The sequence below is a fragment of the Cryptomeria japonica genome, chromosome 6, assembly GCF_030272615.1.
Source record: "Cryptomeria japonica chromosome 6, Sugi_1.0, whole genome shotgun sequence".
Taxonomy (NCBI): Eukaryota; Viridiplantae; Streptophyta; class Pinopsida; order Cupressales; family Cupressaceae; genus Cryptomeria; species Cryptomeria japonica.
Window position 1 is genome coordinate 505,652,058 of NC_081410.1, and position 23,150 is coordinate 505,675,207.

The 23,150-nt window shown below is 36.6% G+C and overlaps 1 protein-coding gene across 3 annotated transcripts in view; it reads right to left on the reverse strand.

The window, feature by feature from the left end:
• Positions 1 to 23,150, reverse strand: part of LOC131052756 (sphingoid long-chain bases kinase 2, mitochondrial) — a 66,462-nt gene that overhangs the window by 32,763 nt on the left and 10,549 nt on the right. For 2 of the 3 annotated variants that reach the window (XR_009107502.1, XM_057987354.2), the window contains exons 5-11: positions 12,837 to 12,914; positions 12,598 to 12,644; positions 12,426 to 12,466; positions 12,201 to 12,285; positions 11,914 to 12,067; positions 11,671 to 11,793; positions 11,311 to 11,411 (exon numbers count right to left, since the gene is read on the reverse strand). Coding sequence is in view for 2 of the 3 variants with exons in the window: in XM_057987354.2 (XP_057843337.1) it covers positions 11,311 to 11,411; positions 11,671 to 11,793; positions 11,914 to 12,067; positions 12,201 to 12,285; positions 12,426 to 12,466; positions 12,598 to 12,644; positions 12,837 to 12,914 (629 nt within the window). In the remaining variant the exon portion in view is untranslated. The remainder of the gene's footprint in view (positions 1 to 11,310; positions 11,412 to 11,670; positions 11,794 to 11,913; positions 12,068 to 12,200; positions 12,286 to 12,425; positions 12,467 to 12,597; positions 12,645 to 12,836; positions 12,915 to 23,150) is intronic. The other variant, XM_057987355.2, reaches the window with a different exon arrangement.

Below are 23,150 nucleotides of genomic sequence, written 5' to 3' on the forward strand. Positions count from 1 at the left end.
TTAGAAAGTTCAGTTTGATAGAAACATGTTTAGTTTTAGAGTGAAGTATCGGGTTCTTTGATATATCAATTGTTGTTATATTATCACAGTAGATAGTTATAGGTTCTTTGCAATTCACCTTTATGTCCTTCAACATTTGCTTGATCCATAATACCTGTGTACAATTGGTTGCTGCTGCAACATATTCTAATTCTGTTGTTGATAAACTTGTACAACTATTTTTTTTTGCTCAACCATGAAATTAGTCTGCTGCCAAGAAAAAATGCTCCGCCGGTAATGCTTTTTCTGTCATCCACATCTCCTGCCCAATTAGCATCCGTGTATGCACATAATTCAAAATTTTCATCTCTAGGATACCATAAACCAAGAATTGTAGTGCCTTGTAGGTACCGGAAAATCCTTTTTACTGCTGATTCATGATTTTCTTTAGGATTACTCGAAATTTTGAAACAATACATACTGCATTCATAATATCAGGTCTTGTTTGTGTTAAATACAGTAAACCTCCTATCATAGATTTGTATCTAGTCGGATTAACAGGTGTAGATTCATCCTTCAAAGACAATTTATCATTTGTAGTCATAGGTGTGCTTACCGGTTTACAGTTTTCCATGCCAAATTTCTTTAGTAATTCCTTCAAGTACTTAGATTGACATAGGAATATACCTTTATCAGTCTGTGAAATCTGCAATCTTAAAAAGAATTTTATCTCTCCAATCATAGACATTTCAAATTCTTGTTGCATTTTGTTAGAAAAGTCTCGACACAAACCATCTTCTCCTCCAAAGATTATATCATCAACAAAAACTTCAATAACCAAGATGTCATCATTGGTCACTTTTTAGTATAGGTTGTTGTCAGCATTACCTTTTGTGTAACCAAGCTTCAAAAGATATTTGTCCAATCTTGCATACCAAGCTCTAGGAGCTTGTTTCAATCCATATAAAGTTTCATTTAACCTGCAAACCATGTCTTCGTTATCTGTCAAAGAAAATCCATCAGGTTGCTCAATGTAAACTTCTTCAAGATCTCCATTCAGAAATGCACATTTAACATCCATTTGATATACTTTATAGTTCTTGTGTGCTGCAAAAGCCAATAAAAGTCTTACTGCCTCAATTCTAGCTACAGGTGCAAAGGTTTCATTGTAATCAATTCCTTCTTTCTAAGAATATCCCTTACACACCAATCTTGCTTTGTTTCTAATTACCGTGCCATCTTCATTAAGTTTATTTCTAAAAACCCATTTAGTTCCAATTACATTTTTGTCTTTAGGCCGGGGAACTAATGACCAAGCGTTATTCCTTTCAATTTGTTCCAATTCATCTTCCATTGCTTTAATCCAATATTTATCTTCACATGCCTCATTAATTGATGTAGGTTCAATTTGAGAAATAAGACATACCTCCTCATTTGCCAATCTTCCTCTAGTCATAACTCCTTGAAATTTGTTTCCAATTATCTGATCTTCAGAATGATTCAATCTTACATACTAAGGTGTTTTAACTTGTTGTTGCTCTTCAATGACTGTTGAATCTCCAGGTAATGCCGGTGTAACTAGATCACCATTCTGTACCGGTGTACTCATAATAGGTTCATTTGTGATTATCTCTATTGCCGGTTCAGAGTTTGTGTACCTTGAATTTCCTCTAAATTGTTCATCAATTTGCACATTTGCACTTTCAACAATTTTCTGCAATCTTTTGTTAAAACATCTATATGCCTTGCTCTTAGATGAATAACCAAGAAATATTCCTTCATCACTTCTAGGATCAAATTTGCCAATATACTCATCTCTTCTAATATAGCATTTACTTCCAAATATTATGAAATATTTAAGAGTAGGAGTATTACCAAACCATAGTTCATGTGGGGTCTTACTAGTTTCTCCTCTGATGTGAACTCTGTTGAATGTATAAACAGTTGTATTGACCGCTTCTCTCCAGTATATATGAGGTAGATTTGCTTCTAATATCATACCTCTGGCTGCATCCAAGATAGTTCTGTTTTTCCTTTCCACAACTCCATTCTACTGGGGTGTCCGGGGTGCTGACAATTGTCTTCTGATCCCATTCACTTCACAGAATGCATTAAATTCCTTAGATGTGAATTCACCTGCTTGATCTGATCTCAAACATTTGATTTTCTTGCCGGTTTCATTTTCTACCATCACTTTGAATAGTTTGAATTTTCCAAATGCTTCAGATTTTTCTCTGAGAAAAGTAACCCAACACATTCTAGAATACTCATCAATGATTAGCATAAAATATCTATCTCCTTGTATACTTCTAGTTCTTGTTGGACCACATAAATCCTTATGAATTAAATCAAGAACATTGTTAGACTTCTCCAGAATACTCTTGAAAGATGCTCTAACTTGCTTTCCAAATTGACATTCCTTACATACCGGATTGTGAGGTTTAACAATCTTAGGTAAATCTCTAACTGCCTTAGTAGTACTGATTTTCACAACGCAATCAAAATTTACACGACAAAGTCTCTTATGCCATAACCAACTTTCATCAATATGTGCAATCAAACATGCTTTCTCATTGTTGTTCAAATGAAAGATATTACTTCTAGTCTGATTACCGGTTGCAATTTCCAAACCAGTTCTATTTAAGATTTTGCATTTACCATTCTTGAATTGTAACTAAAATCCTTTCTCAACTAATTGACCAACACTCAAAAGATTATGCTTCAAACCTTCAACATAGTAAACATTATCACTATTGTGCTTACCATCAAAAGATATAGTGCCTTTTCATTTGATCAAACAAGCTTTATCATCTCCAAATCTTACTAGACCTCCATTGTATTCCTGAAAGGTTAAAAATTTACTGTTATCTCCAGTCATATGATGTGAACATCCTAAATCAATAATCCATTCATCCTTATCTTCAACTTTAGCTGCCAAGGCCTGCTCTACCGGTTGAACAATAGGTGTCGGTTGATCTTCTGTTATAGCAACAAAAGCCCATCCATTGTCTGTCAGATCCTCATCAGAATCATCAGTAACTCCTTCATCAGCATAATAACAAGATTTGTCTCTATTCTTCTTAAACTTGTATTTCTGATAATCAGGGTTAGGCTTATATGTTCTTTTAGCTTCTTCTCTTAATCTTGCATGTCTATCAAGACATCTAGATGTCATATGACCAATCTTATTACAATTAAAACATTTAAAGGGTGTTTTACCTTCATACTTACTTCCAATTGGACCTTTAGGCATTTTCCTTGCAAATAGTGCTTCAAGTTCTCTTGCATAGAAGGCTTTCCAATCAGATTTATCATGTGATGATGATGATGCTGCAGTTGACGATGAAGCCTTAAAAGCTAGATCTGTCTTGATAGTAGTAACAGGACCAAATTCTTCAAGCTCAAAAGCTGAAAGTTTTCCAACCAAAGTGTCTCTAGATACTGATGCATTAGGCATTGTTCTTTATTCATTTATAGCAATAACTTTCATTTTATATGCCGGTGGCAAAGCTCTTAAACTTTAGAAACAATCTCATCTTCACTTAACGTTCCTCCACAACATTGTATACCCAAAACAATTTCATTTACTCTTTCCATAGAAGCAGAAATTCTTTCTTCTTCTTCCATTTTCAGACTTTCATACCTGACCCGGAAGCATTCAAGTTTTGCAATTTTGACTGTGAAATCTCCTTCATTCAATGTTTCCAGTTTGTCCCAAATAGCTTTAGCAGTAGATCTATTTGACAATACCATGACTTGCTGATCTGACAATGCGCTAAAAAGTGTTTCTCTTGCTTTGCAATCATTTTCCTCATCTTTGGCCAAGTTAGGTGGATTAGGTTGACCTTGAGTAGGAGCAGTATAGCCATTCTTTGTAAAATCCCATATATCATTTCCAATGCAATTCAAGTGTGTCTCCATTCTGATCTTTCATATGCCATAGTTAGTTCCATCAAGTTTCGAACTGTCCTTCCTGAAATAGTTATAAGACATTGGATCTCCTCAAGCTGTTAAACTTCTGCAAAAAGAGGATTAGGCTCTGATACCAATTGTTAGGTCCCGAAGACAACTGAGAGGGGGGGATGAATCAGTTGTCCAATAAATTCAACCAGAATTAACTTAACCAAAACTTAATGCTTAATACCAGTAAACCAAACTTTATGCCGGTAGACAGTCTTAACAGTTAATTGCAATATCAGTAAAGATTAATGCATGAAACAAAAAGTCAATAACATCCACAACACATAACACCAATGTTTGTACGTGGAAACCCTGTAAGGGGAAAAACCACGGTGGGAAGCCTTACCCACAATCAAATGATACTACTGCAGATAGTACGTGTTTACAATATGGATTCTGCACATGCAGAAAAGGCAGCTGCCTAGAGCTCACTGCTCAATCACAAAATGAGTCACATTGACTACAATTGGATGGTTAAATCCAATGATAATGTACTGCATAAAATAGCATCTTCATATGCTGGATTCAGTACCGGTGTAGTTCTGATTGTCGTCACAAAATCCTTCTTTCAACCTTCAAATGATGTATGCGTGTATAGCTCTGCTTATTTTCGCATATACCTTATTGCGATCCTTTTCGCATTCACAATCCTATCTCTATTCGATCTTACAAATAAGATCTTACATATATACCATAACCTAAGACCAATTGAATAGGTTGGCTCACTAAAAGATATTACAATAAAATCAATTACAAGTAAATCAATATCCGATGCATGATGTCGGCTCAATGCATTTACAACAATAATAAATCATCTCCATAACATGTCGTGCTGATCTGGAATAGATAAGTCTGTCGGTGCTTATCCTGGACCTATTTGCCGGTAACAGCAAATATGCAAACCCGAATAAACAATTAACAAAATTGCCAAAACCAAGTGATCGAATAATGTCTTCGACATAACTAAGTAGTTTTCAAGTCATTCCAAGTGTCAGTGAACAATATAATCTGCCGGTGAACCAAATACCAGTGTCTTGCATAAGTCTCTGTCTTGCCCGTGAACATAACCAAAATCTCCAAGTGCTGATAAGTGTTTGACAAGCGATGACAAGTGTTGGCATCAATGACAAAACCATATCAACATATCCAAAATACCAACAGTGTACACAATAGATTTCTGGTTTTTGTTTTTTGTTTGCATATCAGCCTATCAAACTATCAACATTTCTAAATTTCAATATGTAATCTAATATCAAATATGTAGTGTGAACTCTTTGACTCTTTGATACAATGACATTTGTCATAATGTTAAACTTTACCACTGTTCTTGTTTTGAAAGTTCAATGTCATGATACTTTCTAAAAATTATTACGTTATATTATAAAACAAATGGCACCTCCAACTGTCTCCTAATTATCAAAAATAGACGTACAGGTACTGGTACCAGTCTCCCATCATAGTATTAGTACTAGTACTGGTCTCCTAGCAACCTTGAAAAAAACTGAACTGACTTCGTGCAAATCTGAAATTCCAAAAAATTGTTCTTCAAAATCCCTAAAAAATCCTTCCAATTTGCTCTAAAACGCTCTAATGTTGGTGTGTGTTCAACCTGCCAAATTGGGCTTTTAAAGGCAAAAGGCTGCATTCTCTGCATGTTTTGGACACACTGCTGGTGTAATGAGTCAAGCTGTTAGACACGTCAAGTTTTCATCAAGTACTCACCAAAAAACAGAGATTTTTTTTTTAAAATCTCAAGACACTGGTGAGCATATGTAGCAAAAAATTGCTGGCAAAAAAACCTTGGAAGTACTTGGCGACTCATTGAGTTGGCAAGCTATGGTTACGACTTATGCCATTTGTTTACCATGCATCCCAATTTCACAAGAGATCCATATCAATCTGCGATGTTGTCAGAAATATCTCAATGCTCCTATAATTGCCACATTACAAACTCCACATCTTGAAAGCTCTTCAATGCTTTAATAACCCCCTACTTGCTCCATGTCCCCAATACTTTTTTCAATGGTTCAAATATCCCACATCTTGATCAATATTAATTTCTTGGTGCAGTTGTGTGAGAGGGATCATTTGTCATGCCTTTTGAAGATGTATTTCTGCTTGACTTTTTGGGTATAATTACAAGCTGAATTATATAATGTTTTTATTGCCACTCTTTTGTTGAATGGCTGCAAATCTTGTAGCATACAATCTGGTTGTCCACAGTCCGGTTCCTTTGTAGGTCAAGATATAAGCAACTTTTGATGAGGAATGTTCCCCATTCATTTAAGGGAAATGTGACTTTTCCTATCGGATTTGGCTTTGCATTTGAAAGTCAAAAGTGTGAGTCATGTGGAGTCTATGCATCTTGGGGCACAGGCTCAGATATTAGCCTTCTTGTAGTGTGCAGGGAGAAATCTCTCCTATAACCAGTTGTGAAACTGTTGCAATGTAGTATGTGTATGTCCAAGAGAAAACGTAGCCCTGTAGAATGCAAGCAATCAGCAGCACATTAAATAGCCATTTGGAAATCCTGGCTTGGATAGTATTCTCAAGCTCATTATCCTTGTGATCCCTGATATGAACATCTCCAGTCCATACATTTCTTCAAACTCTTAGCCTACAAAACAATTAAAACAATTGGACAGATCTCCATTACATGAGGGTAATGAGTACACAGCGTTCAACAAAATAATCAGTCTTCAACCTCCTTACAACAGAATACTTTCTATTCTCATCTCAGCTCCACAGGTACAGGGTCTGGTATTGTAATCATGAAATTTGGACTACAAAAGATGTGTAACTATCCAAGAGATGTGTTGCACAATGGAAGAAAAAACAGGTGCATTGCTCATCATCATACAGATTCATATACAGACTTTTACATCTGATGAATGCTTGTGTATTAAAACAAGTTGTAGAGGAGATTTGGCTCATGCTGGTCATACAAGTTTGTTATTAACTCCTTCTTAGTACTATTTAATTATTTGTAGCACTTGTAAAAGCTACACTTGAAATGCATATATGTACATGCTGCTACCCAAAGATTAGAGGCTTTGATGCCTAATTCCTACATAAAAATTGGATCGTACTTTCAAGTAGCTATTAAAATAGTGTAATGTTTCTTTAATGGTCATCTTAGTTACTTTAGTAAGTTGTCTTTTCTGTCTTCAATTCACGATTGTTTCATTTAGAAACATCGTCTTTGTAAATCTATTTAAGGAGCCTTCATCTCCTTTGTTTAATACATTGATTTACCATAACATGGTATCAGAGCGGGTCGAATGGGGTCTTTCAGAATTTGGCGAATTTTTTAAAACAAAAATTCGTAGCCTCTTCTAATCTGGAATTTTTCCAGAAATTTGTTTTTCGATTTTTTTATGAAAATAAAAAATCGTTGGTGCTTTTTTATCTGTTCGTGGGTTTTTTGTGCTTGTTGATGCTGCCAATTTCATGGGTGTTCGTGTGTCTGTGTTTGAGAGAAAAATCCCTGCTAACCCGTGTGTTTTTCATGGATTTTTTTCAGGTCATGGCTTGGTTGAAGACACGCAATCATGTTTTTTCTCTCTGCGATGACCTTTTTTTTTCATGGACTGTTTTTGTTAGTTCATGGGCCTTTTCTGCTTGTTTGTGAGCCCTTGTAGTCTGTGCATGGGTTGTTTTGCCCGCGAACTAAGGGTTTTTGCCGGCAAAAACGAGGTTTTTTATAAAACAATTCCTAAAAAATTATTGTATGGGTTTTATAATTTTCTCTCCTCAAAAATTTCTTTGAATGGGTTTTCTAAGTTTTGTCCATAAAAAATTAGTGTTAGTTTTTCTAATTTTTTCTCCATTAAAAATTAATGGTGGTTTTTTTTGTAATTTTTTTTCCTAAAAAAGAATATTCTGAGTTTTTTTAGAATTTTTTCTTCAAAAATTATCTGTTGGGTTTTTTAAAAAGTTTCCTCAAAAATTATCTATATGGGTTTTTATAATTTTTCCTCAAAAATTGTCTGGTTTTGATTGATTTTTCTCCTCACAAATCGTGTCTTAGTTTGATTGATTTTTTACCTCAAAAATCATGTCTAGTTTTTTTTATTTTCTCCTCAAAAATTGTGTCTAGGTTTTGTGTGATTTTCTCCCAAAAATCATATTTTTTCTTGTAAAGAGGGTTTTGCTCAATTTTTTCCACAAAAATCGTGGTTTCTTGCAACTTTTTGGATCACACCTAGAGTTGCTAGGGCAATCATCTGCACAAGGGTTTGCTGATTTTTCCTCAAAATCGTGGTTTTAGTTTGAAAAGTTGTTCCCGGTGTCTCTGGCTAAAGGGACAGCTTTTTGTTTTCTCAACATCAAGTTGGAAGGTTTTTCGTTATCTTGGTGACAGTTTTTTGTTTTCTCAACATCAAGTTGGAAGGTTTTTGGTTATCTTGGTCATTGAAGTTTTGCAAAATCAGGGAGGGTCTCAGCAGCAAGCTCATTTTGCAAAGCGTTTTGAAGAGAAGGGGGCAGCTTTCTTTATGCATTCATGACCAAAAGGGGGCAGACTTCTATGCATTTGTGACCAAAAGCCCTGTAGATTATGTCTTTTGTAGGGTAGTTAGAACGATGACCATTAAGGAAGGGTATTAAAATAATGTAATGTTTCTTTAATTGTCATCTTAGTTGCTTTAGGAAGTTTCCTTTTCTGTCTTCAGTTCACGATTGTTTCATTTAGAAACATCGTCTTTGTAAATCTATTTAAGGAGGTTTAATACATCGATTTACCATAACAATAGCTACCAGCACTCCATTGGATGACAACATCCATCCAGTTTGCCTACATGTTAACTTAGTCCCAAATATAGTCTAACAGGAAGTTGGAATAATAAGAAGTCTGGGAATCAAGAAAAGACCAGCTAAGGGGGGAAAGAAAAGCTTTCTGCCAATTTAGGCATTGTAATAAATTTGTTATAAAAGGAAGAATTTGGGGCAAAAAATAAAGTAACCCAGTCTTTGTGGACAAGGATGTGTGACGCAGATGAGGATTGAGAAACTCCAATAGAGTTGTCAACCCACACAACCTATCAACACAAACTCAACGTCTGTTCAAAACTTTTTATATCCTACCTTCAAAAGCTTGTAGCTTCCTCTACATCATCAACTCAGCAAATTCCTCGTTTAATGCCTCTTTAAATGAACATTTTCTTCTAACAAGCCTCTTATTTTGGGCATCACATACCCTCATAAAAGTGGTGCTACATCCCCTCTTTATTGAACTCTCAATTGTAGGCGTCCCATTCTCTTCTTTTTTATCTGCAACTTACTTTTCGATTTCAAATCCATAGGGTACTACCAACACACAAAAATCCAATTGAATTTGAAAGATTTACACTTAAAACCTCAGCCATGCAGAAAACTTAACTCAATTTGATATATCAAAGATATAGCATTACAAGCAGATTTTTATGATTCATTCACTTGCTCTGTCTCTACAAGGTATTTCTGTTTTCCAATGCCCTATCCTCTTATCTTATTTTCTATACAAAATGTTTAAATAAAATTTGCACCGAATCTCCAATGCACAGTTGCTTGTCTATTCTCTGCTCCATGCATGCGCAAAATTGGTCTCTTCTTCCCACTGCTTCCATTCTTTTCTTTTCTTTATTGCTGTTCAATATTTATTAAGAAAACTGCAATTTTATCTCTGTTCCCAAGCACTCCATTAAAATCTGTATATTTCCATTACTCCCCAGCTGAAGTGCCTCTCCTCTCTCTAAACTTTGTTTCTTACACTCAACTTGGGCGCTCTTTCTATTGTCTCTTCAGCTCCATGCACTCCCTGAAGCAAGGCACCTCTATCTCCTTGCTACACACTCCTTGTCTATTCTCTTTTGCAATCTGCTCTTTAAATCTGCAATCGAAACTCTCTATCATCCTCCAACATCTCTCTGAAGACCCACTAATTCTCTTATCTGCTACCTAGTATCCCTACACCTCCTTTTGATTTTTTTTATCTACCTCATTAAATCTACCAAAAATGTTTTGTATTCCCTGCTCAAATGAAGAGACCAAATCTTGCACCAAATTCCCTCTCCATCTACCATGTTTTTCTTTGTTCTGCCCCTTTCTCCAACACTGCCTCCTTTAAAAGAGTTGCATTTTTTTATTGTTTTCCCTGAAGTTCAATTGGCTTGGTTGGTTCCAAAATGATTGTGGCCAATCTCTTTCCAAGGCATCTCATCTGCAAGATTTAGAATGCCATTTCTCCTTCCACTGCTGTGCCCAGGTTCTTAGAGAAATTTGCAAGTAATGAAATGATGATAAAACTAGATAAAGGCATGAGGGAAGTCTCCTATTCATTAACACTTGTCTTATTTATTCCTTTCGTTTCTGAGTGGCCCCTTTTACACAATATAATTTAAAGTCTAAAATGAGTCGACTATTCTCTTTCTCACTAGGCCAGCGACAAGAATACCAAAACAGCATTAGTATCTTCAAGCAATGAAGTTCCATGTTAAAAATGAGACATTTTGTCACTGGAAATGACAACAATGTCAATCTACTCTTAACCGACCACAAGTTGCAATAGCTGCAAAGTGCAAACCAAAAATGAAAACCAAAAAATCAAACATATTTTTCAATGAAGCGGATTGCTATTTGCCCAGGATGCTCTTGCATCAATGTGGCATCACAAAGCTAATCACTTCCTTCGGAAATCCTAGTGCTCATCACAGAACAATGACCATAGGGTTTTTTATTTCCTGTGCAAAGAATGAGCTGTGCATGGCAACATTCTCTTTTGTCACTGCAAAATCATAGGATTTTTTATTTCCTGTGCAAAGAATGAGCTGCACATGACAAAATTCTCTTTTGTCACTGCAAAATCCTGTTGTGTGTTTATGCTGGAATGCATACACACGAAGATTTCTTTAATTGAATGATCATCCTTGTCTGTTTTTTGCAGGATATAGTGAGACAAACCTCCAAATATAGTCAAGGCATTGTTAGAGAAGCCTAAGAGTTTACATACACATAGACCCTTTGGCTAGCTCCTAAAATTCTTGGAATTAAACACTAACGAGCAAGAATACATCAAACCACAGGTTTCAGCAGCCTCTCATATAATCTTGACCATCAATCTTGAACTTGCTTCTAAATATGGATAGAAGCATTGCCAAATGGTAGCTGTCTTTGATTCTTTCTTCAATTTGAATACAGAAGTGTATTGAAAGAATATGATGTTGCAAATTTGGATTTAGGCTTCAATCAGAATTGCATATCTACATTCAAACTCAGAAAAAGCAAAATGTAACTGCATGTGATTCCCATACACTTGTACAGACGTGAAGAGGACACTGAGAAAACAGTTGGAAAATTTAACTACAAATCAACTTGAATTTTAGATAGTACTACCTTATTCTAGAGACATTTCTCTCTGATAAATGTGTTCCCTTGTAGAGCTTCTGAAGTTTCCAGATAAAGTCATACCATTTGAAATCTTGAAGAACCACAACCTGAAAAACAAGTAACACACTTGTAAGTTACTAGGTGTTTCAATGCTCAAATGACTCTAAAATAACAGCCAATATCTGAAACACAATTTTCACTCCAAATAAAGCCTTTCAAATCGACATGGATTTGAGCAACAATAGTACATGACTTTTGATTTCAATCAATTTCATTCTACTTAGACTAACAATCAAGACCTAGCTCAAGGAAAACACGATATCATTAATAGCGTAGAAAGCAATGTGTTAGTTCTCTATTCTTCACCTCAAGCTTCCCACTCCATGGATCTGCAGTTGGAGTAATCTTCATTCCACCACCAAAGTATTTTGCATTTCCTATACAGAGAGCTGTAACTTCAGGAAGATATATCCAATCTTCTTTGTCTATCTGAGAAGAATGTAAAGCTAGTAAAGTTAGCTATATTATCATAAATCACAAACTGTTGCAAGAAAAAATACAATGAACAAGGATCCTATGTGACCATATGTAATGGGAAACAGAGCCTACAAGGAAAAAAAACTCTATTGTGATGCTAATGTAGTTGACCTTGATCTTCATGTCCTGATTGCAATGGGTAAGAAATGCCTGTAAGGTACCAATAACATAGCATAGTTTTCCAAATCTCTTGTACTTGGAAGCATAGAACCCAGCCTTTGCACTTCTGTAAAGTTGTACAGATTCATACATTAAGCAATCCAAAAAATATATAATGCATGTTAGCTTTTGAATGTGATGTGCCCTGAGAAGCCTAGCTGGAGATGAAAGACTCCAATCAAGGAAACTTTGATACTTACAAGTGAACATCTGCAACATTCAAAAAATAGTGCAACTCATCATCCTTGCCAACCATGACACCAACATCAATCCTCTGTTTCTGCCCTGTGCAGTATCATAAGAGCACACATCTGTATTTTATGAGGCAAACTAAATTTTCAAATTTGGAAAATGAGAAAATGTAATATACCAACAAACAAACAAAAAATATTTCCTCACAATGAAGAAAAGAGAAAAGAAATAACCTTTAGCTATGCGTTCAATGGCCTCATGTGGATCATTCTTCCTGTTATAACAAAAGATTTTAAAGAAGAAATTATCAATCTGTATTGAAAGTAATTCTTTGTGCAAGTCATAATCATGGATCATTCTAGAACTCCAACTGCATTTAGAAAGGCAGAATGAGTTTACACGAACCAGCCAAATGTTCTTGCAAAATCTGAGCCAGTCCCCAAAGGAATTAGCTGCAAAAAAATGATCTTTACATTTCCATTTATGGTGAAATTCCTAATATAATCAATGTTGGCAGAATGAAAAAGAAATATTTTTACAAAGCCTCAACTTGAAGCTGGATAATGTTGTATTAAAGTTGCTTTCTTAGAATTTTTTTTAAAAAGGCAAAGGCATCCAACAGTGGAAGATTTCTAGATGCTTACCCCAAGAGCTGTCATATTTGTAGCCCCTACATCCTCAGCATTAACAGGCTTTCCAGATTCAAAGAAACCATTAACAACCTGTAAGGAAAATAGTGAGATACAGAAAACAACAAATGAACATTTTAAAACTAAAGAGCATTTATAACCTGCAATTATTGATGCGAACAAAAGCAGGAAATGAACACTTGGTGGTTATAAATCATAAAATTAAAATATAAATCATATTTAATCAAACCTTTACCATTACTGATACATTCATGAAACTTGAAAGCTAGTGTTCTAATATCTAATTTTCCTTAATGCGCTGTGTTGAATATTATTGTACAATCATCTACAGAAAAATGTCTTATAAAAGCTTGTGAACAACTTTTCCATCCTATATTGTTCAAAAACCTTTCAATTACCATATTACCTTGGTGCAGCGATTAAGCAACCAGAAGTACCTTGAGAAAAAGTATGTGTTTATGAAACTTTGCTGAAGTTCTAATCTCAAAGGATCTAGGACAGGAGAATTCCATCATCACATGGCTTGCACGGCTCCATCAGCAGCTCAGTCATCTATCACCTGCAGAACACAGAGTGGTACCACAACAGCCTAACTCCTCTCCAAACCTAGCCGATAAATCTGATGGCATTTGTTCTGGCAGACCTGTTCTACACAGGCAGCTGCAATGCCATTCCCAGGTAATGCAGCATAAAATAACCTAACCAGAATTCAACAAAGCAGCAGACAGCATTGTAACTGCCAGGCCATTTGTCACCTCTTAAATGTACATTAGTGTAGACTATCATTCTTTCTAACAAAAAGTTTGTAAGTCAGTCAGTCAGTGGTAAAGCAGGATGTTAGCTTAGGCATTCAGACTTATGATCTCTCAAATCTTGTACAAAACTATTGCATAATAAATCTATGCATATTACAGTTCCCATTGCAGTGTCTAATTTTCTATTATTCATCTTTTCCTTAGTTTCTACATTCTGATATAGTTCTCAGCTTCTGTCATTCAACATATGCTTTGCCCATAGCACATTTAGTCTGCTAACCATGTCTATCAATGGTGTCAAATACTACATACTTTATATCACATCTAGCAGTATTTAAGTTCACATCTGTATCGTGTTTCAGTTTGTATACCCATAAAAACAAGGTCAGATTACAAGAAGTTGTGGCTCGAGAATCATGACCCTTCTACATACCTTCCAATCCAATGACCCATGATGGTATACAAAGCTCCAAAGATGCTATGGAAATACTCTACAGAATGATGGCAGATGTGTTATAATGGTAGCATGAAGACTTTGAACAACAGTACACACACAATAGAACAAGCATCAACAATCACTCTACCCAACTTCTTTAGCATATGTAGCATCGTCTAGAGTGCTCTACCTCCAACAAACCCTTCAATAGTTGCACACTATACAAGGTACAAGTGCATCTATAAATCTCTATTTTGGAAGGAAACATAGATGCAAATGGTTTATATAACTAGATTAATCTCATATGTCCATACTTCACGATAAACATTTCTCCAAAAGAGAAAAGAATATCTGCACCCTTCTGAAAGTTTTGATGCCTATTAAACAATGGTGGCAAAACTACTGTACATCCCACAAGAACAAGCTTGCATCTAAATCACTAGACACTTGGAATGGTTTCATTAAAGCCCTAAAACAGACCTACTACCCAATTGGGAACTACAAGGATCAATACATCAATTTCACAGAAATATACCAAATGCAGGACCAATGTATGCAAGAATAGACAAATATCTTCCATATTTTATTTTCCAAACAATGCATTCAAGAGACCAAGCATAATCTCATTCTAAAGTACATGCTAGATATGGATTTCCTCCAAACCTCCACCCTTGAGAAGACTACAGTATCACCTGCAAATTTGAGGCCAATGCCAAGCAGAGGACAAGCATAGAAGAGTCCAAGTCTCAAGACAAAGCACAAACAAAGAATGTCAAGGCTAGAACTCAATAGAGTTCTAAACAAGGAAAAGGAACTCTGCAGCAACCTCCAGACACACTAACCTGGTGAACAAAAGAAACACTCCACGACTCGTAAGTGGTTCTTAGTTCATGATGCAATCCAAGATCAGTTACCTGCAAGGTTAGCCGATCTAGGCAGTGAACAACTTATTTCACCAGGATTAAAGAGTTTATAATGCTACAACAAAAGCAATACAACTCATATAACTACTGCAACACTCCATAATAAGCTGAATAACATGAAGAATCAATGTAATCAAGAACCCAACAAGTAGAATACCTCTGATAGATGATACTGAGGTAGGTTGCAGGTATGATATCAAGGTAACACACTGCAAACAGGTCTGGACAGCAAGGAAATTACCCAAAAACACTACCAACTTATACCCAACACACCAAAAAACATTCATAAGTTGAAAAACCACCTTAATGCACACCCAAATTTCACCAAAGCAGATTGGAAGAAGGATATATTAGTTTGGTAACTAAAATCAGACATGTGCAAGTCTGTTATAAACTTATGAGTTATAACAATGGTCCAACAGTTACAGCATCTCAAATATCATCATAGCTCCTCAAAATCACCAAAGGACTTGAAAAGAGATTGAATAATCTCAGCACCACCAAACAAGAAGATACAGAGCCTAAAACCCAAGCGCTCCACCCAGCAAAATATCGTGCCTCCTTTCTGTCATGATACGGCCTATACCAGGTTGTACAGCTAGCAACCCCACTAGTTGTAGCCTCCTCCTTAGTGTACAGTGGGAGTAGCCAGTTACCTCGCTGGTTGTAGTGTCCTTCTAAGTGTACGGTAGAAGCAGCCAGCAAAGGGACATATGATTTATACTTAAAATTGTGTGGCCTAGCTGTAACAACTCTCCAAAATCAACCCAATAAACACTTCAACAAACAACATCAAAATCTGCAACTCAAAACACAATAAAGATTTTTGTGCTTGCAACCATAATACTAGAGCTCCACTTTGCAACTCACTGGCGACTCCTGGATGAAATCACTCTAACCAGCGAGGGAGGTTTTCATCCCCGAAACCATCAATCTCAAGAGGGTTTTCATCAGAGAAACGGGAATCGCCTGGACTCAGCGAGTCCCAAGCCGAGTGAGTCTCGGCGAGTCCAGGGGGCTCGGACTCGGACTCGGCCCAGTCTAGCGAGTCCTGACTCCCAAACTCGGCCGGCGGCATGAAATTTTAAGTTTAAAAAAAACACAACTTACAATATGTTTTCAATTGATTTTTTTTTGTTTATATTATGCTTTTAGCCTAAAAGTGAACTTCATTTCATTCATTTGGCAAAATAGGAGGAGAAAGGTGAGTTGTGAGGAGAAACAAGGGTTCATTGAAGGAAAAACAGCAAGGAATAAGCTCAAGATTTCATCCATAAATCACATTGGGCCTGCATTATACTTTCATTTGGTGCATCAAGAGCTGGAAAGGAAGAGTTTGCATCTCATTTCAAGCTTGTTGTAAGAGGCAAGATTGACTTTTTGAGTTTTTTTCTGTTTCTTGTAAGCAAAAATTTCATTGTAATTTGTTTAATTAATTTTCTATTCATTTCATTTGAAAGTTTTACATTTTCTTCCAAAATCTAATGTAGGTAAGCCATAGGGTTTGTAAATTTCTTTAAAAAAAAAGTAGGGTTTGAAATTTTGATCAAACCCTACATTTATTTCTAAAAAAATTTACAAACCCTGCCTTAGTACCTACATTAGTTTTTTGAAAAAAATGTACAATTTTTTTTATATTAATTTATGACAATGCACAAATTCTCAAATATTAATTTTTTTTGTATTTGTAATAATGTCTTATTGCAGCAACCTTGACTTTTTTATTTGCCTCAATTTTCACATTACAATCATACAATGTCTACTTCTAAACTCCCGGTTAGAAAGGACCCTGCTTGGAAATATCATGAAGATTTTCCCGAGCAAAAAAAAGGACAGACAAAGTGTAAATTTTATAAAACAATATTCCATGGAGGAATATATAGATTAAAATACCATCTTGCTGGCATACGTGGCCATGATGCCGAACCATGCACATTAGCAACTGCAGAGGCTACACGTGAGTGCTATGTGCAACTTGAAGCACTTGAAGAAAAAAAGGAAATGGTGAAGAAGCAAAAGGAGGATTTGGCAGGCATTGGTTGTGTAGACCTTCTTCCATGCCTCAGTATCGTCCTAGTGCTAGTGAAATTGCTTCTACTAGTGCTCATGGTCATGGCACTGCCAGTGGTAGTGGGAGGGTTAGCATTGATCTTAGAATTCGTAAATCTAGGCTGGATTCCTACTTTGAGCCTCGCACTACTCCTGGCTCCCAACCGTCGCTTGAGAGCATGGGTTGGAACAAGGAGGTCCATGACGCCGCTAGATTGGCAGTCGGCAGGTTTTGGTACTACTGCACTATTCCATTCTTTGCAACCAGGTGAATATTTTTTGTTTGATTGTTTTAATATTTATAGTTTGATTCTTTCTTTGATTTTTTGATGTACATAGTACATACTTATCTCATTTAATTTATTTGTGACAAGTCTCCTTATTGGCAGGAAATGGTTGATGCCATTACCATATGTGGGGCAGGGTTCAAAGCCCCTTCTGAATCTGATTTAAGGGGACCAATTTTGTCAGATATAGTGCGTGATGTGAAGGGTGAATTACAAGATCAACGCCAGATATGGAGTAGGACAGGTTGCACCACCATGACTGATGGTTGGACAGATAGGAGAAATAGAACTCTCCTTAATTTTCTTGTTTCTTCCGCAAGTGATTGATTAATATTAATTTCATTTAGTCATTAATTTTTTTTGAATTTTTATTTAATGATTTATTGAATGATCATTGATCTTGCTTAATTTTTAATTTCAAGGGGCATTGTTTTCATCAAGTCCATTGATGCCTCCGCACACTGCAAAAACACCACATTCCTATGTGAAGCAATAGAGGAGGTGATACAATGACGTGGGTGAAGAGAACGTGGTGCAGGTAGTCACCGATAATGCAGCAAATTATGTTGCTGCAAGTAGACTTTTGATGGGGAGGCACCCCACTATATTTTGGTCTCCATGTGCTGCGCATTGCATTGACCTCATATTGGAAGATGTTGGGAAACTCCCATGGATTAAGAGATGTGTAGAAAGGGCAAAAAATGTTGGCAAATTTGTACGTAGTCATTCATGGGTGTTAGCTCTTATGAGGCAATACACAGAGCAGAGGGAGTTAGCTCATCTTGGAATCACTAGATTTGCCACTATCTTCATTACATTACAATCCATGCTTTGGTGTAAGGCGGCTTTGAGACGTATGATTGTTAGTGAGGAGTGGGCTTCCTCATCCTATGCTGCTACCGCTGCAAGGATAGATATGGCAGATTGCATTTTTGATGAGGGAGGCTTTTGGACCCCTTGTGCTGAGATTGTGAAGGTAAATTTTTTATAAATTCTACAATTTAAGTTTATGTTTTAAAATTTCTTCATCATTTTCTCTTATTTGCTCATTTTCATAAATTACACAATATTTGCAATTTTGCAGTTTATTAAGCCCTTGGTGGTTCTCATGCGAGTTGCGGATGGAGAAAAGCTTGCAATGGGCTACATATATGGGGGCATGGATAGGGCCAAGGAGGCCATCAGATCAGTGTATGGAGGAGATGGACTACCCCCGGTCTGCAATGATCCTGCCTAATTTAGTAGCTGCGGGTCCCCTCTCCGTTCCCGCGTAGAGGCATGGGGGGTACTGGACTTACGGGTAGAATTCATCGAGTCTCTCAAAGAGCCTGCCACTGAAGCGGGTAGTAGGTATTGTCCCATTTGGGATATCATTGATAAGAGATGGCATAACCAGCGTCACAGGCCCATCCATGCAGCAGCATATTATCTTAATCCGACATTCCATTTCCGCCCTACTTTCAGGGCGGATGAGGAGGTTCTTAGTGGGCTGTACTCAATCATAGAGCGGATGGCACCTGCTCATTGTACTATCGAAATTATGCGAGAGATACAGTTGTTTTCTACTGCTCAAGGGGAGAACTTATCTCGTCCTATCTGCAAAGAAAGTAGGACAACTATGATGCCAAGTAAAAATACATTCTAAGGCATAATTTTAATTTTATTATATATTGTTAAATGAGAGTCGAGAGTGGGACTGATTTTTTTTATTTTTCTCATTTCAGATAATTGGTGGAACTTTTTTGGCCCAAAAACACCAAATATTCAGAAGTTGGCCATTCGCATTTTGAGCCAACCATGCAGTGCATCTGGTTGTGAGCACAACTGGAGTATGTTTGAGCAAATACACTCCAAGAGGCGTAATAGATTATATGTGGAGAAGTTGAACGATCTTGTATTTGTTCACTACAATCTCTGCCTCAAACAGAAACGGATTGCACAGAATGACATCTCCCCTGTCATTCTCGAGGAGGTTGGTCCTGAAGCCGAGTGGACCACTAAGGCTACAGAACCTGTCTTTAGTGACGACGACATTGATTGGGTCAACTAGGCAAATAGAGAGGCTAAGGTTGTAGCCATGGCAGAGGAGGAGCAGAGACAGCAAAGCCAGAGGCACACATAGATACTCATATACCTGATGTTGGTGAGGGTGGCATGGTGTCACAGACAGAGGCTATGGCTACCGAATCATCCAGGACCTACCTTAGACGTCTTCGTAGGAGGGATGCAAGCTCCTCTGAGCCATAGGCTTGTAGTTGTTTTTACTTTTGATATTTGTATGGAACATTTGATCATGATGATATGGATTTTTTACTCCATGAGTTTTGTAATATTGTAAACATTTGACAATATTTATATATCTCTGGTTGTTATTTCCTTCAGCTACAATTTGTGTTTATGCTTATGTGATTGATGTATATTTGTGTATGTAATCAAAATAGCTTCTATTTGATGATATTATTGTGTCTTTAAGGTGTATTTAATAACGGGTGCATGAAACAAGTTTTAAATCTTTAAAAATCTCTAAATTTCTTCAGTTTTTCACTTTGTTGAGTCCAGTTGAGTCTGAGCCGAGTTTTTTTTTGCCAAGCCCGAGTCCTGAGTCGAGTCGGCCTTGCCGAGTCCAAGTCCTGTTTCTATGGTTTTCATCCTCAAGAAATTTTGAGAACACAAGTTTTCTCCATATGCAGACGCAAATACAATTTCATGGCTAACCTTTCAAATGACCTCTCATCCTCTTTTTATAACTTTTTTTGGAGGGAAAATAGCAATAATAAAAAATAATAATCACTTTTTCCTCTACAAAGACCTTTTTGAAAAACAAATAATAATCCAATGTGCAAAAAGACCCCCAAGCCTAGACGTCCAAATTGGTGCACAACTTATAACACCTTTTTAATAAATTATTCTACTAAGTTGTCACCGATGAGTGAAGTTAAGCTTGAAATCTAAGTGTGATAACCACATATGCCCAAACGAGAAGACAAAAGTTCATTAAACTTACTTGAAAGTATATGATTGCAATCGTTATCATAATGAGCCAATGATCATAGAGCAGTCTCGTTGATTATGGATTCTATTTGATAATGATTTCTAATCTAGACTTCAATTAAAAAGGTTTTGTCCAATTTTTCTGCAATGTATTGAACACACTTCTATCACTCGGACTGAGTACATTGACCTTGAGAAAAATCTATTTTCCTTAATGGGGTGTATGTTCAAGTTCCTAATTGATGAAAAGCCTCTTCAGTTCTGAAGTTGAACCTTGTGCTACCTTTTTTTTCTTTCAGGTGGCAGATGATGTTTAGGTCAACTTCTATAGTCAAATGTTCAGGCAAAGTAGACTGCAGTAGAAACCTGATCCTTATGCTGCAAAAGGAGCTAGATCTGATGCTTAACAATAGGATGACAGTACAAATAAATATCTTGAATACCAAGGTGAATTCCATTGGAAGATCCAACATTTTTTCATTAGATATTCAGTTAAATTCCAGTGGACTAATTGTTTTGAAACTAATATTGAATCGTGTGTTTAGATCTCCAGAACCCAAAAAAATTTACTAATTTGCTTTGCTTGGTTTTGTGCTTCTTGCAACAGAAGGAGGTCTATCTGCTTAAATTTGATCAGATCTATGATGAAAAGGCATTAAATTCCAGGATAATGTTCCTTTGTCATGTTGGCTCTAAAGTATCCATTTGTAGCTCTGAGCTATCCAACTTTGTTTCCTACTCCCAATGATTCCAAAGTGCATTATGTGTGACAATTATATAAGTTCATATCTACAATTTCTTCCTTATTGACTTTTGTATATTCTGATCCTCCTATATATGTTTGCCTCCCCAAGTGATCTGTCATTTTTCTTGACACGAAGTGTGAATGTGTAGTCGAAGAATTTGAAGTGGCCAGGAATGAGATCCGGCTTTAGAAGGGAGTTGGATAACTTGTATTTGCTCCTAGTGTTAATTGAATAAGTATTTGCTGAAAAATTCAATGTTAGAGATAAGGATTTCTGTAACCGACCTTGTGGGGATATGCTTTAAGGATATGTGGATTGGAGTGGCAAATATGCAGCAGCTTCCATGGCTTCTGTAGTTGTATTCTTGAGCAAATCAAAAGGGTTGTTTGGAGAAAGTTGGGTAGAAGATGCATACTGTGTTTTCACTTTTCTTCTATGCATTCTCTAAAATTTGCTTCTTCTTGTGGACGAGATCAATAGGTTGCTTGCATTCAATGCCATCCACGTCATTATCCATTCTTGTAATGACTTGCCTAGGTCCAAGTTATCACAAGTACATGCATAGTTCAATGTTACTAGATTGAATGTGCAGAAGCCAACACATATTTCCCTACCACAAATCCAATTTTCTAGAAAGAGTCCCATGCTAGTGCTTGCTTCGAAGGAAGGCCAATCAAACCAAAATGGGTACAATGCTTGGCAGATCTTCTATGGGATTGAAGGTAGAAGACAAGTACTCATAAATAAACCAGATTTATTCAGAAACCATGGCCCTCCCTCCAAGATTATATCTTGCTCCCATTGATTGAGGAAATCCTCAAAAAGCAGTCCTTTGGCATCATCAAAGTATCAATTGAACCAGAAGAGTTCCAAAAGTTTGGATTCAAGCTTTGAGTGTTTTTAGGCCAAGGAAAGCCCCAATAAATCTGAATGTGGAAGCCTTGCTTTTCAGGGTCCACAGTCTTTGTTTCTTTTCATCCATCCTTAATGAAACTCTAGTCAGGGTTGCCATTTTCAAGTAGCAGCTTTTCCGTTTTGGTCAAGAAGCAAGGTCTCATTGTTGTGTTGTTTGCATATAGTTGCAGTAATGTTTTCAACTCGGATCTATTGTTAAGAGATGGATCATTGATGAGTACCTGGCTATAAATAGTATTATCTGGAGGTAGCTCCCTGGGAAGGGAAAAAAACCTTTCTGATCAGTTAAAGATCTAGAGTTGAAGAGATCATGCACAAAACATTTTAAGGTGGAGACATACCTGGTTTATTAATGGTGAGTGCACAGAGATGAAGTCACACATGCCACTTCTTAAATTCCTTTCACTATTTGTATATTGTTATCTTTGTGTATATTTTTATCATCATTTATCCTCAATTCATTTGTAATAATTCCAGTATTATCTGTGTTACAATTCTTGCAATTAATTGCTTTTTATTATCACACCTAAGTTCCAATAACTTAATATGTTCTCTGCTGAATTGCCCATGAAATTCAAAGCGGTATTAGAGTAGGTTTCCTTTCACCTGGTGGTAGTGTCAAATCAAGCATCATTACCCATAGGTCCCACTTTCTGTCCATTAGTCATCAACATGGCAACAACACCCAACTTGAAGATGGAAATCCTGCATCTTTATTAGAAGGGAATCCAAAGTTGAAGGAATAAACCTAGCTTCACAAAGACAAAATCAAAGATAGCCAACAAATTTGACAAGTTCTTGAGGCTAAGACAAGGTACAAGAATTTTGGTCTTAGGTAAACTGAGGAATCTTTGTAAACAACCAAGCATTCTACCATCATTGAAGCAAGCCCGTATGCAGATGTAAAAGATGTGGATCCCGATGACACAGTTAAAACAAAATAACATGTTTGAGATCAATTCAAGCACCTTGCTCACACAAATAGGAAGAATATGTTTAATTTTACCACTAGTAGATATTGTGGGAGAAGGGATCATTAGTCTATTCCAGAGTTCCGAGACTTGCCATGACTCGGCGAGTCACGGGCCGAATGACCCTGGGCGAGTGGTCTAGCTGAGTCCTTGGACTCGGTGACTCGATGACTCGGCTCGGACCCAACGAGTCCCGATTCCAAGACTCAACCGGCGGCAAAGTTAAAAAAGCCAA